At 35.6% G+C, this 16393-nt stretch overlaps 1 protein-coding gene across 3 annotated transcripts in view; it reads right to left on the reverse strand.

Annotated features, from left to right (window-relative positions):
- The window catches only part of Su(fu) (suppressor of fused domain protein), a 79474-nt gene extending 64189 nt beyond the window's left edge, over positions 1-15285 (reverse strand). For 2 of the 3 annotated variants that reach the window (XM_089093566.1, XM_089093564.1), the window contains exons 1-2: positions 15217-15285; positions 13315-13430 (exon numbers count right to left, since the gene is read on the reverse strand). In XM_089093566.1, coding sequence (XP_088949692.1) covers positions 13315-13424 — 110 coding nt within the window. In that variant the 5' untranslated portion in view covers positions 13425-13430; positions 15217-15285. Of the gene's footprint in view, positions 1-13314; positions 13431-15011; positions 15036-15216 lie in introns of those variants that run through there. The other variant, XM_089093565.1, reaches the window with a different exon arrangement.
- Between the last annotated feature and the right edge of the window lie 1108 nt (positions 15286-16393).

A 16393-nucleotide genomic window follows, 5' to 3' on the forward strand; every position in this document is an offset into this window, starting at 1 on the left:
CGTTACTCTGGTTCTTCACAATCTCTTTCATCAGAGCAAATGTATGCGAATACTTAATTTGAACTGCAACAACAATATCATCTACAGAGTTTTTCGTGATTCAAGATCGGTAATAGCCCTCAAAAAACAGATCTATCCAGGAGCCCCCAACTGTCTTATCTTGGAATACAATTAGATAACTAATAAACCACACGGTTAAATCCTATTTGATCTTAATAAAAATACACCCGGGGATCTGCGTGCAGTCTCAGATATTTTTAACACTGAAATTACAGTATAACATCCCATGAAAACTAAAACTACCTATTAGTCGCTGTCATGACACTGAAGGAACTACATTAAAATAGACATTTTTTTTCAGTTCTAAGCACTTCGAAACCTCAGCTTAGGAAAGCAATACTCAAACACGGTATTAACAATGATTTCATTAATCTAATATCTGAACTTTGTTTAAATTTGACCGAGGGTAATTTTCAACTGCCAGAAGTTGTTAAGCAACAGGCAAAGCAACATCGCTCGATTGTACGTACATTTACCTCTAAAAAGCAAGGAAAGAATTTTAAAAGGAAACGACTTCTTCAGGCGGGCGGTAGCTTTTTCACACTTTTACTGCCAATAGTTTCATGAATTTTAAACAGTTTTGACTAGAAAGAGAATTTCGAAGCAATTTACCTTGGTTTCAATAGAGCTAGCTCTCTCACCTGTCAAGCAATTTGAGGACAATCTGATTAAAGTGCTTGACACTGAAACTCCTGTTGATGATAAAAACCTTCATTTACTTCACGATGCACTTCATCGAGTGGACATACACACGTCCTATTGATCAAAGCCCACTGCTGCTGATCGCAAAAAAGAATCATCTCCGCAAGAGTCTGCTGCTGCTGCCGGAACAATATTAAAGAAGGAGGAATTGGATTCAATTGTATTGAAAATTGGAAATCTAATGCCCCACTCATATCGTGAACAAATTAAACGACTCCTAATCTATCTCTTTTAAAGTGGTCACATTCAAGTTGAGAGCAATGGGGAAGGGGATATAATTCAGGGCAAGAGCTATAATTTGCTTGATTTAAGCTATGATATGGTTACAAATCGTAAAGGACTATTATCATTTGACGCTCATCTATACAATTTTCTAAATACATTAAACTTCTCCAAAAGTCTTATTGGCAATAGACAAATTCTAAAAAAATTAAATGAACATGCATCACCATCATCATCATCAACAACAACATTGACACCATTAAAATATGAAGAAGAAGAAGATTTTAAATCAATTTTGGAAAATACTAGCACACCACTGATAGCTAGACAAAAGCGAAGACGTATCAAGTCAACGTCACCATTACCACCACCACCACCACCACTGGCCAGTATACAAAAGGGTAGCGGACGTTACACAACGTGTTTACGTTCAAAATGGTTGAAGTTCTGAAAGGTGTTTATGAAAATATTGGCGAAGCGGGGAGTTTAAGTTCCCCCACCACTCTTTCCAAAGTCACTGGTGTTCACACTAAAAGTGTACAAGACTATCTACAGAATGAATCAAGTTACACTCTGCATAGAAATCATAGACTTCGTGCCAATCAATATCGAAAAACTAAAGCCTTTTACCCATTGCATATAATGCAAGCAGATCTCCTGACTCTAGATGAGCTTCAAAGACGTCACAATACGCCATACAAGTATACTCTACTTGCAATCATTGTTTTTAGTCGCTAAGCATGTGCAATTCCATTACAATCAAAGAAAAGTGTTGAAGTTGCTCATGCCATTGAAAGTATTCTTGAACAGGATTCGTATAAAAAAATTCAAACGGATCGCGGTAGTGAATTCGTTAATCCCCATGTTGCAAAAGTACTAGAGAAATAGAGTACACTGCTCTATCATATTCATAGCACTATAACAGTCGCTTTGAACGAACTACTGATCAGAGCTTCTTGTATTTTAATTTCAAGATAGCGTAAACAAAAAAATACATCTACTTTAATTCATGACCTAGATTAAATCATGTTAATTTTTATTCATCAAGCTTGTTAATCACTATTCAACTTTACGCCAATGGAAGTTCATCATTCTGATCTTGATACAATTGACACCTTTCTTAAACAGTATTCCAATGAATCAAAAGTCAAGAAGAAAAATAAATTCAATGTTGGTGATACTGTTCGAATTAATAAAACAACTAATGTTTTTGAAAAGGGGAATTATTTGTGGTCTACCGAATTTTTGAAATTGGCAAAAATCCCAGACACTAAACCAATAACTTATCGCCTACATTATAACAAAGATGAAGGGATTCTTGGCGGCTTTTATGACTATGAATCTCAAAAAGTTAAAAATAATAGTGAAATATATTAAATTAAAAAGATATTAAATACACGTACTCACAGAGGTAAGAAACAGTTACTTGTTCGCGGGCTAGGATACAACTCTGATTTTGATTCATGGATCGGTGATAAAGATATTGACAATGTCCCATGATTTCTATGTAAAATTCATGTCAAACGTTTCCGATCCTCTCTAAAATGACTTGAATATGACAAGGGATTTTTTTACGAAACCCTCTCCCACCATCAAATTTATGGTGGATATGAAGTGGCTCTTGTCGACTGTATTCTCAAAATGCCTATGACATCCTGAGAAAGGATCGTTTCTATGATATAACAGTTAGACCATTCGATTGGACTACGAATGGGTTGGGCTCAGCTGACTATGAATGGGTTGAAGCACTTAAATCTAGTGACTATCCACATGTCAAATTGAAATATATTGAATATGATAATATGGGGGATTTGTGTCGTACAATCAATAGAAAAATCTCATATCGCAGGAATGGTATATTCCATTTTAATTATTCATTGGAACATGATAGGATTTACATTAACTCACCTGTTGACACTGAAACAATTATTCTCAATGATAATCTGAGAGATATTTTTGGCTTTAAACAGAATATGATCAATGGGAAAAATGCTCACATCGTTTACGGGATGGATCAAGTTATTTTTGCTGATTATCCACCTGTTTTTGCCTCGGACTCTTGCTCATTTCTCTATGCATCCTTTGTGGAAACATCGAAATTCATTAATTCAAATGTCCCCCTCCTACTTGATCTTGAACGAAAAACAACTTATGAACTTTTTCATCACCAGAATATAAAGCGTCTTCAGTATGTTCCTCTTAACAATTCCTATTTAGAACTCTGTCAATTAACACGAAGAAGTAAATTGGGTGATCCTCTAGCAATAATAAAAGGCCTAGCAGTGATTATATGTCATTTTCGACCCATTGATAACGAGAGCACAATCGCCTAAAATGAAGAATAGGAGAATTCCATTTGTCTGTCCCCATATCGATTATTATGTTGGTGCTTTGAGTCCACGTCAAATAGGCAATGGATTGGACTACTTCAAGGGGCGTTCTGCAATGTCTGGCTATGGTCTTGGTAGCTGGTTTGCTAGGCTATTTCGTTCTGCACTACCCCTTTCCAGAAAATTTCTTGTTCCTGTTGCATCGAATTTTCCTGCCTCCACACTACAGGACTGGTGGTCGGGCAAGAATTTCAAGGAGAGTGTTAAGGAAAATATTAGATCTTCAGCAAGAGCCGTTAGTGAGTAACTAAAATCTCGACAAAATGGGGAAGGATTGAAAAGTATGCGTTCGCGTCATTCACTCATCAGTCTCCACCCAGGAAGGAATCAAAGTACATCAACAAGGACTTTGAGGAATAAAACAACGAAGGCCAATAAGCAGAAGAAGAAGAAAAAGAAAAAGATTGTTAGATCAAAGAAGGATTTTTTCTCTTAAGATGACTTATCTCCCCCACAAGGAATCATATCCATCAATTAGTTTCTCATTGAATCTAGTCAATGCTGAAAATGTTGATATCAGTGTCAGGTATGGCTACTATGATCAGTTTTACTCCCATCAACCCCTCTCTGAAAATATACACTTTCAAATATTTTCAAATGAAGACTATTTCATTGATTTGTCGTCAACATTTATTGATTTAAATGTTGTAGTGAAGAAAAAGTCAGATAATACAACTCCAAATGCCGGCGATGGTCTCTCCTATGAAAACTGTATTCTACGCAACCTATTCAAACAAATTAAAGTATTTATTAATGGGACATTGGTGGGCACTAGCAATAATTTATCAAAATATGCAAGCTACATACAATTTATGATGATGACATCAAAGGCGTACAAGGAGTTGAGAGGACAATCATTGGGCTATAAATATTGGTCAGGTGTTGCTACTGATAGTGAGTTGACTACTGCAGTGACCCAGGAGTATCATCTAGTTGGAAAATTAAATCATGAGATATTCAATATATCTCAATGGCGACCCCCAATGTCAAGATTGACCTAAACTTACAGCTGGCCCCATCAAATTTTATTTTGAGAAAAACACTTCCTCCAGCACTTGATGTAAATGTCATTATCACATCGGCAATTCTCCACGTCCGAAAACAACAGGTTATGAGCTGTGTTGCATTGGCAGTGGAAAAGCTAAGAGACAATGGCAACAACATTAAACTTATTGTCCCCCAGACTATCAACAATCAAAGTCACATTGCCACCGGCTCTCGTAGCTATAGCGATTCATCATTTATCAATGGAGAAATCCCATCAAAATTGGCTTTGGCCTTTGTGAAGAGTGGGAGTGCCGTTGGATCCTGGACTGAATCCCCCCACGATTTTAATTTTTTCGATCTATCTAGCCTCGTGTGCAAAGTGAATGGTATTCCACTGTACACTCTATCATTTGACAAAAATCCTATAGAACTCTATAAGAGTTGACTATGCAATCCCTAGCTCATGAATCTCAACTATTTGAAAATTAATTAACCGATTCAATATTTTCAAAAAAACATGGGGTTATTATTTTGGATTTGTCTGGCAAACAAGACATGACCATAGTACGAACAGGGAATGTACGTTTAGAGTGTACATTTGTCGATGCTCTGACCAAGAGTATCATGCTCATATTTCTGATTCAATTTAAAACCTATTGGGAAATCACACTCGACGGCATTATTCTACTAGACCCAGCACACTAAATACAAACCAATTAATCAACGTATTTACTGTGGATCCATACATGTCCCAGTGCAAGTCTGTTTGCAGACCTTCGGACTACCTTTACAATGTTCCAAATTTTAACAATACCCTAATCATTGTTAATAGCAGTCCATCGAATTTGACAACCGGCTCTTGGCTATGCCTGTTTTAAACAGCGAAGAATATTGATTTTTTTGATCCTCTTGGCCTATCATATAAATTCTACGCTCCAGACATCAGCAACTTTATTGAATGCAGGGGGAAAACCATTATTCAAATTCAACGAAGAGTACAGTATTTAGCAACTAAGACATGTTGCTGTCATGCAGTACTCTTTTGCATGTTCAGATGTCGTGGCTACACTTACAAGCAGCTTCTCAACATCTACGTTGACTTACCTCGATTGAATGACTTTCTAGTGGATAATGTACATACAAGTGTATTTAATATTGATTTTACGGCCCTAAGAATAAAATGTTCTAAAGATTTATGTGAAATTGTTTATTAATAAAAAAAAAATTATATGCACGATAAAACGACTTTTTTACTCTTTAGATTTCATCCGCTACTAGGTATTTGTCGACAACAAGTAGTGCAGGTAGATTATCTGAATTCACAGTGTACTGATCCTGATGTACTGCAATGCCAGGGTCACATTTTCTACAGTAGAGTGTGACTTCACTCTTGTCATATCTCTTTGTATAGTCAATGATACTATTCTCATTCATTCTATAGAATTCACATGTTTCAATTTGCTTATTTGAAGCAATTTCACAAACAGTGTCCTCAAGTGTCGAATCACATTCCGTCACTGCCAAATAAAAATCAGTGGGCTTATAATCATAACACCCAGTGTCTTCACAGCAATGACGTAGAAACCATATTCTTTTGTTGTTCCAGAAGTTAAATTGTTAACCTAGCTCCTCCTACCAGTACAATCTTAAACCGTGACAATACCAATCTCGTAGAAATAGACCAAATTCATATTCAGGATTATTTCTAATCATACCTACATATTTATACCAACATTGATTGCATCTATCATAGTGGAAATTGGTACAAAGGTAGCCTCTAGGATGAGAGTCACACACCTCCTCAAGACAGGAATTACGACTTTTAATTTGTACAGCACATCCTCTATGCAACTTACATGGGTTGCACAATCTACCCTTTTCATCATTCTCCTCAATCATTGTGCAATTCTCCCATGATGATGTCCAGCTGTCCAGTGATTAAATACATAACGGACATGTATGAAACATTTTGTCATGTGTTGACACTCTGACTACCACAATGAAACTGAGCTAGCAACAACAAAAATTGTCTGAGAGAGAGAGAGAGAGGAGTAAATCATCCTTGAGCACAATCTTTCTCATGAAAAAGTCCTAAATTTCAAAACTAATGTTTAAAAGCATATCCACAATATCATTTTGTCTTGTCGTGATCAATATATCAATAAATTGTGTAAATACATTTAGACCACGATAAAGAAGCTTCATGCAATAATCTAATGACGGAAAATCAGTTTTGATTATATTTACAAGTATTCCCCGAGAGAATATCTTCTTTTGAATAGACAACTCTAGATAATCATGGTCTAGAATTAAACGTTTTTACATAAGAACTGGATTCCTCATGATTCGATCTTTCTCGAAACTGACTATTTTTTTTTAGTCCTAACTTTCTCACGATCAACTTCAGACTAACCAGAATTTCTTTTTTCTACTCTAGAAAATATACGCTAGTCTACTATAGAAAGAAAAAATACCATTGATTTAGAAACAGTTTTATTGATCATATTTAGAATAATAATAATCACTGATGCATTTTGTTCTCATCAATATATTTCGATAGGACATCTAATGCTGACCGAAGTTAATTTATATGGAGAATATTTACTTTTCCAGCAAAACACAGCTGCTCCTCCTGCTTAAATTTGCTTAATGATATCACGTATCTAGCATACATAATGTCCCATTCAAGACATAGTCTACAACCAGCAGTGATTTCCACAGCCACATTTGGTACTCGTATATCGTTGCTGCTGCTGCTGTCGGTTCCATCATTAATCTCCAATAGTGTAAATGCACCACTCATTTTTTTTTCTCCACTAATATCCTCTCAAATAAACTATTCTCTTTGAATTCAATTCTCTTACTAATATGAATTGTAAAGAAAACTATTCCTTTTATTCAAATCCCCATCACCAATCAAGTTATACTCGTTCCTCTTGGCAAAGGTGTAATGACCTGTAGAATAGGACTACCAGAAAAACCTGTTTGGTACGGGGGCCCCATAGAAATGGTACTTCCTTCTCTACTTTTATCCCATGATTAAATAAAAAAAACAAGTTTTTTAAACTGAAAGTAAGGAGCGACATTAAAACTTAAAACGAACAGAAATTATTCTGTATATGAAAGGGGCTGTCCCCTCCTCAACGCCTCACTCTTTACGCTAAAGTTTTTTATTGTTTAAAAAAATAAAGTTTTGAGACAGAGTCAAACTTTAGCGTAAAGAGCGAGGCGTTGCGGAGGGGACAGCCCCTTTCATATTCGGAATAATTTCTGTTCGTTTTAAGTTTTAATGTCGCGATTATTTAAAATCTAATCCCCATTAGTGACTGTTAATTCACTCTTTAGAAGGTTATAATAAATTGGGTCAGTATTTAAATTTCCCGTATCCCTATTTATTGAAAGGTTAGCACACATACGTTTTTTTAATTTCTATGGCTTCCCTGGCCCATTGGGTGTAACCCTTATCATTAGAAATAGCCAAGGCTTCATCAAATTTTACAAAATGATCTGGTTGAAGCCAAATATGCTGTGCTGAAGCTGAAACGAATGTTTCTGGGGGCTTGCTTAATTGTAGGTTTATTCTATTGGTTTTTGGTGTGCAATAAACCTTTCAACAAATTGTTGGTGAGTCCTACCAATATAGAACTTCCCAAAAGAACAAAGAGTTTTACTTACCCTACTTACTAAATTTTCCCGAGTTAAATCCTTACCAGAACTAAAATAACTACTCATTGGCCTCAGCGATTGGAAACATGTATCAATACCAAATTTACGTAAAACCCGTGAAAGTTTCTCACCCAAACCAGGTACATATGGTAATGAAATGAAGCTTTTTGATACAACTGAATCTAAAGACTGAGAAAGCTCAATAACCCTACTATCATGTTTAACCCATCTATTTTCAATTATTTTATCAATGAACTTAATTGGATGACTATTACAAAACAAAATATCCCTCAAGTATAACAATTCCGAATCCAGAAATTCCTGGGAACAAATTCTAAAGGCTCTATCCACTGTGCGTTGGTTTTCTGTAAATCGAGAAAAGTAAATGGAGATCCCTTTTAATTAATAAAATATCCACAAAAGGTAATTTATTATTATCCTCAAACTCAACTGTAAATTTAATATTATTATCAAAACTATTTAAATTCTTACAAAATAGGTCTAAGGAGCCCAATCCATGTTTCCAAAAGCACACCATATCATCCATGAACCTACCCCAGAATCAATGGGAGATTCTAAAACTGTTTATACAGGAGGTTTCAATGGCATCTATGAATATATTTGCCAATAAAAGAGAGAGTGAAGCCCCCATAGATAACCCAAGAAAATTTGTCTATAAAACTCCCCTCGAAAACCAAACTAAAAAGAAAATTCATTTACCAGAATAATTAGTCTCATAATGACATCAATATCCAAACTGGCTGACGTCACATCCTGTATTAAATCCAAGTGATTTTCTAATTTACTTTTTATAATATCCTGGTAAATGAATTTTCTTTTTATTTGAACCCCGGGGTTTATTGAACCCCGAAACTCAATAGAAAAAACCCTACAATTAAGCAAGCCTCCAGAAACTTTCGTTTCAGCTTTAGCAGAGCATATTTGGCTTCAACCAGATAATTTTGTAAGTTTTGATGAAGCTTTGGCTATTTCTAATGATAAGGGTTACACCCAATGGGCGAGGGAAGCCATAGAAATTAAAAAACCTACGTTTGCTAACCTTTCCATGAATAGGGATACGGGCAGTTTAAATATTGACCCAATTTATGCTAACCTTCTAAAGAATGAATCAACAGTCAATAAGGGAGTTTAGATTTTAAATAATCACCAGGGGACTATTTTACCTGCTAGACCAAAACGATTTGCTTCAGTAATAGCTAACGAAGGGATTTTTTCGCAACTGAATAATTAAAGTAATTTACAGTTTTTTAATTTTTCCTCAGTTACTATGGTGTCCTCACATCAGTTGTGTTTATCTAATTGAGCAGTGCAGTGCGATTAACTATGTTGAGTTCTAACAAGGAAGACTTAATTGACTACTATGAGTACCGCAGGTTTCGTAGGAATCAGAGGGAATATTGGGTCCATCTCTACTTGGAAAAGAATGCAAAGTCTCGTCTGTTCTTAGCAGCAAAAGAACTGTCTCAAACAGATAGAAAAATTATCGCATTTTACAGAATGTTGAAGGAATGAATGTCTCTGTCATGTCTTTCCGTGAGTATGCTGGAAATTTATAGTTGTACGGCTCTACATGCTTCTCCACTTCTCCTACGAATTTCACGTTTAATTCCTGGTCTGACATGCAGAGAGCCACAATAATTGGACAATATCAACGCGGTAGCTCCCGAAAACGTGTGGGACAACATTCTGCAATACAATTGCGACCATGGCTGGAGGCTCATACAGAAGCGGTTTTAGACTAATTGAAAACCAGTCTCATATGGATTGCCTCGTGGGCGGACCCCCACTCCACTTCAAGGACATGGTCACAAAACAGTTGCGTGTGCAATTGGTTAGCAATTCTAGTTTTTTTTAGAATTGCGTGAGCAATTCTAAAAACCTGTTGATGAAATTTTTGGAATACCAGGGAAAAGAAATCGCGGATTTAAAGAGGTGTTTAAAAACAGTTGGCGAATTTGCGTGGAAATAAAAAAAAGACACATTGAACTGTGGAATTGGAATTCAGTGGACATTTTCTTTTCCGAAATTTGCAATTATTTTCCCAAACTTCGAAGTTGTTAGTTGAGAATTATTGAAATTGTGGATCCGTTCATTATTTTGATACGGTGTAACGCGCACGGTTCGTTTATTTACTCGCATGTCATCAGGTTCGACAGAAGAATTGCCGATTAATTGTGGTTTTGATCACCGTTTTCGACCGATTCGCGTTCCAACTTTCGGCCGTACATCAGAGGACGGTTTCTAGAGCGAGTAACGACGGATGTCAGTCCAAATACATCCCAACTCGTCCAAGGTTAACCTCTGAGGAGTCCAATTCGTCCTATTGCCCTCGTTCTTCGCATCCTGGTATTATAACTGCTGTGGCTGTTTCCAATAACAATCATCTTTTGCTGCTCCAGGATCTCCTCAAGTCAGACATTTCTGATTTGTCTGAAATATTGAAACTCCCTGTTTGTCACAAGGAAAGACAAGTCCTGTTGAAGTTTCTCGTTCACCAGTCTTACCATCACCTTCCTTGGGCTCTCCATTTTTAGCTATGTTGGATCCAAATTTGGCCCACGTGAAAGTTCCACCGTCAAGTTAAGCACCCTTGATGCCGACGACGCAAAGCCTACAAGTTGCGACAACTCCGTGGATGGTTCCACTGGCAGAAGAATTGTCAATTAATTGGGGTTTTAATCACCGTTCCCGTCCAATTTGCGTTCCAACTTTCGGTTGTACATCATACAAGATGGTTTCTAGAGCGTGTAACAACAGAGGTTAGTCCAAATACATCTCAACTCATCAAAGGTTAACCTCTGAAGAGTCCAATTTGTCCTATGGCCCTCATTATTCCCATCATTGTAATATAACTGCTGTGGTTGTTTCTGATAATGAGCATCTTTTGCTGCCCAGTAACCCATCAAGTCAGAGACTTCTGATTTGTCTGAAATATTGAAACTTCCTATGTGTCACAAGCAAGACAAGTCCTGTTAAAGTTTTTGGTTCACCAGTCTTATCATGACCTTCCTGGGGCTCTCCATTTTTAGCTATGTTGGATTCAAACTTGGCCAACATGAAAGTTCCACCTTCAAGTAAAGCACCCTCGATGCAGACGGCACAAAGCCTACAAGTTGCAACAGCTCTGTTGATGGTTCTATCTGATAGCAACACACCAAGCACAGTAAGGCACAAAAAGTAGATGCATACATCAGAGCAACACCAAAATCAACATCAGATACCAAGAGTAAATTTCCAAGACGATTTCCAACAGGAGCAGAGTCCTTGGGGTCAGCAGCCTTTTCACTCAGGGTTGTATCCCTGGATCATAATTTTTTTTTGAAATCATAGTGATTGTTATGTGTATTGTGTAATTATTTGGTTAATTATTGTGCTTGTGTGATTGTTTTATGAACCCTAATTTTGTTTTATTTTTAATTTTCCGTCTTTCTCTTTTCTTCTCTTATACTCTGTTTATTATTGTGCTTACAACAGGTCACAAATAAAATGAATTCAATTAGCCAGGGGTTGACAAAAATATTTATAAGGTGGACATTTAGCTTGTTCAGGGAGACAACATGGTTTTCTAGACAGAGCTAAGTATTATTATAAGTCAAACAGCTATTGGAGCATGTTTATGGTAGAATGTTGCATGGTTAATACACATTCAAACATGAAATGAGATCATATTAGTGATAATTTACACACTAAGTGAGCCCCTTAAAAAAGTATGGGGTAAAAAATTATGGGGATTTCCTTGTACATATGCAGTAAGTAGGTTAGAAACTTTCATTTGTATATGCCACATGCTGCTCCTGTTTGAAAAGTCCATATTTTCAGGTAGGAAAAAAAAGGAGTATATCAGGATCATTCTCAAGGCGCATTGGGACAGGTGAGAAATCCATGAACAATAACTGGTTAATTAAGTTTTACAAATCTTGTAATTTATAAGTTACTAATATTGTAAGAAAAGATGTTTTAAAAAAAAAATATTATAAAAGTGACAAGCATTGTCAAACTTATTGATATCATCAGAAGAACATGTGCAATACATTTTATGCACTAATCTTTAAAAAAAAAACGACAAAAAACAGTGAAGGTTAATCAAAATTAAAACTAATACATAAGAAAAAACTGTTAAATTAAAAACAACTTCATTGCACACAGTAAGAGAGTTTATTGACAGAGGATGTTAAAAGCATGTTAAACATCAAAATATGTAATAATTGTAAAAAAAAAAAAAAATAAATAGTAGCCTATATAGAGCAAAAAGGAGAGAAAACAATGTAAAAAGAGTTAAAATTTAGCATGAATTTACAGGATGAAAGTCTGGAAACTTGGCAATTATTTATTAATCAACTGTAGACTAGCTTCATCTATCTTAGGTACTAGGCTGTACTGTAGGGCATAGATTGTGATTCTGCTAGCAGTGGCTAAATCCTAGTAATAACAAAAATAAGACTTTGGTTTAATCAAATCACTTAGGTCAGGTCAATCCAAAATACAATAAAGTAGAAGGTAGAAACACTTGTATGAATCACAAGCTGAAATAGACTTCTTTAAAATTACTATACAGGTTATAAGTATAAGGTATGCTGTAGGAAAGTTGGATCAGCTTGTGAGTTAGTTGAAAAATAAAGAAATGAAAATGTGAAGAGGATGCAATGAAAGGTCATGAAATGGAAGAGACCCCCTAGAAAGTATAATCTAAGCATCAGGTATTATGATATTAAGATACTTAGGGATCAGATAAATGTAGGTAAGGCATCACTAAATAACAAAAATGACATTCAATTATATGGAAAAGATGAAATTAATAATATTTGGTTTGAGTCAACTTCTAATCCTAATAAGGTGTCTAAGTGAGGATCACCCAGATAGTTGACTATTTAGATGAACCAATTCAAAACTGTGATGGAAGAAATTAAAGATATAACCACAAGATTAAATATAGTAGGACCACCAGGACATATACCACAGAAGGTGAGTCTTTGAAATTGAAAGCAAGATGAATTTACATTTAAGCTATTAGAACTAATTAATACAATTTTTGATGTGCAAACAGTTCCCGAAGACCTGCAGGATACATCAATAGTATGTTTGCATAAGAAACATGATAAGCTGCTGTGTTTCCGAAGAATACACATGGTCCCTAACAGTAACAAACTGCTGACAAAGTCAATTTTATCTAGGACTCTTGAGGTTGTAAATAAGACACTGAGAGATGAGCAGGGTGATTTCTTTGCCAATGAAGTTTTCAAAATAGCTAACAATGATTAAACCTTACCAGAATTTGACAACAGCTGTAACTTGAAGGGGATTTTGTTGTGAGGAATATAGATTACTACAAGTTTTGTAAAGGGCTTCAAGTCCCAATGGAATCATTGGTCTTTCCATGGCTGCCTAGAATTGAAAATATTCACTTTAGAAAATATATTACATTAATTTCCTAGAAAATCAATTTTATTTATTATAACTACTGTATAAAACCATCAACCAGGCCTAAGTTACAAAAAGTTCCTAAAAAAAAGTTACAAAACACCTGCAGAAGGATAGCTACATATGTTTCATTATTAATGTCAGACTTTGGATCCTCTAGAGCCAATGATGTAGCAAAGGGCACCAACCATACACCTCTGCTTGTCCTGAAGCCATGCTGCAGTGATGTCTCAGCAGCCCTTAGATATTAGTTGTAAGCTCACCATGTGGTTTATTTAAAGGATTTTTTGTCTTAGGTCACCTGGTATCTGATAATAAGCTGTCCAAGGAAGGCTGCTTATTTAATAGCAAAGGACATATCCCAAATATGTTTGCTTCTTTTTCTTTAGAACATCTTTAATAATTGACTGGACTGTTCTACCACAAATTTTGGAATTCCTGACTCTTTGTTGCTAGCTTATATTTAAAGCTCTTCTCAGCACATGTTTTTTAATGAGAGAATCCTCTTGTCAAGCTGCTGGTTTGTATCCTATCATTCACTAGCATAGAGTACAGATAGTATGTTAATATTAAATATATGTAACTAAAGTCACAAAAAATATTTGTTACTCCTCTAAATGGGTTTTAATCTATTTAAGGCTTGAGAATGATAGCCCAATTCTCCATTTTATCTCAGTCATTATTTTGCCATCCATTATCAATCCAGCTACCCAGAAATTTGAAATCCTAGACCTGGTCTATATTCTTAGGTAAAGTTCTACAAAATCATATTATTGAGTTAGGACTAAAGTGAATACACCATTCTATGCCTTTTTTTATGCTGATTACAAATATAATAAGCATTCCTATCAGAAATGAATTTCAGCCCCCCCCCCAATATATGCCAATTCAGGGTTAGGTTAGGTTGGGTTGGTTATAGCCTATATAGAGGGGGGGCCTAAATTCATTTCCGATAGAAATACTTATTATATTCGTAATCATCATAAAAAAAGGCATCAAATGATGTATTCACTTTAGTCCTAACTCAATAATATGATTTCATAGAACTTTACCAATTCTTATTCTTGCAATACAGAATAAGTGATAAATTTCTGATGGATATACTCTTTGACTTCTCTACATTAATAGTCAGCTCATTGTTCCTTGAATTTCCTATGACTGGCATTGACATTCTCAGTACAAATATTAAATCAGAGAATGGTCTACAGGTTTTGAAACCATGCAGTTCAAAACTCAACTATTTGAAAAATGATTAACCACAAAGAAAAGAAAAGTAAAAAAAAAAAAAAAACACAAAAACATACAGTCTCATCAGCCCATTCAAAATAACAAAAACAAAAAATATGAATCATTATCTAGCAAACTTTTAAACAACCAAAACTGCACAGCCACCCAAATGCTCCCCAGAAAGAGCATATACAGCTGTTTATCCAATTTAAGCCTTTCTAAACTTGGGAAGCAAGGCTGTTGGGCAGGCTGGGGCTTCAGCTCAGACCTGCTCAATTTAACATTATTTATGCAATTTTTGTATTTTAGCTAGGCTACCTCATTAGTAAGTTAATCCACAATGGATTCATCTAAAAAAATAATGCAATGTCTGATAGACTACATCGGCCAATAAGGAGGTTGGACAATTGAGCTTGTCACAGATAGCCCAGCCTATTATTCCACTAACAAACATGTTAAGTTATTCATAAAATATTTAAACTTCTTATGTGTTTGTAACTTCGGTAAGCACTAAAACTATCACCTTGAGGCAAAAATTGTAGTTCTGGCTATTTTTACACCAGCCTTAATCCAATAGAAAATTGTTAAGCTATATAAAATTGTAAATTTAAACAAATTCGGTATGGTAAGAGGAACAGCGCTATCTGAGTGACTGGTTATGAGGCATCAAAACGTATTAGTTTAGCGCTGTCTATTATGTGCCTCTGCCATTTCCAGCAAAAATTTGTTGAAATGCGAGTTAAGCCAACAACAACAACGATTCTGCAACTTATATAGGCTCGGATTATAAAGTGTAAAAATAAAATTACGAGTTAGTTATGAAGCACATCAATAACGGTGCATTTCATGTGAATTTTTTTTACTAGTTTATACCTTACATGTACATGTATTTTTTCTCTTGAGGAATCTGTAAGTCCAGGAATTAGAGAGAATACAAGGACCTCCAAAGTCACGAAACCTGTCCGCCAATAGCAGTAAATTGGGAGAAAGGCTGATTGCTGGTGAAAAATCTTGCCATCCCTATCCGGGATAGATGCTTCCTAAAATTTCCAAATCCTGTTGTGGCGTTTGTAATCATTGATCTATCAGACCTTTTTCATTCGTATTTTTTTTTTTTTTAGTCAGGCTAGAATTAAACTTAAGGAGTAATTCCTTCTTTTCATTATCCAATCTTTGTGTGCCAAATTCGTTCCGTCTCTTCCCGTACTTCAATTTCTCACCGCTGCCTTTTAGTAGCTCTCAGAAATTGGGGTAAAAATTAAGTCCCGACCGATCCCGATTTATGGTGTTCGATACTGATACCGATAAATCGATAATCGGATAATCGGAAATATATAATTTGGGATATATATTTGCACATTGGGGGGCGGGGGTAATGTACCATTGAAGAATTATTTGTGGTAATAGCAAAGGTTTGCTCGTGGCGATAGAGATTTCTCCTATAGCGCCACTTGGAGATCAGATTCCTTTGGGAGCATTTACCTTGGAGACTGGCGAACTAGTTACCTATTATCGGACTAGACTCAGACATACAAGAGAAACAAACACTTATAAAAAGACAATAGATTTATTAAACTTACATGCTTAGTTGTACAGCAATGGGTCACTTCAAAGACAATAATGGTGACCAAAATAATTTCGTCCTAAACGTTTCAGATGTCTCTTCATATTAAAATTAAAAACACATTTTCCCTACTCCC

Source organism: Artemia sp. Qi Xiang Cuo, chromosome 8 (genome assembly GCF_049724085.1).
Source record: "Artemia sp. Qi Xiang Cuo chromosome 8, ASM4972408v1, whole genome shotgun sequence".
NCBI lineage: Eukaryota > Metazoa > Arthropoda > Branchiopoda > Anostraca > Artemiidae > Artemia > Artemia sp. Qi Xiang Cuo.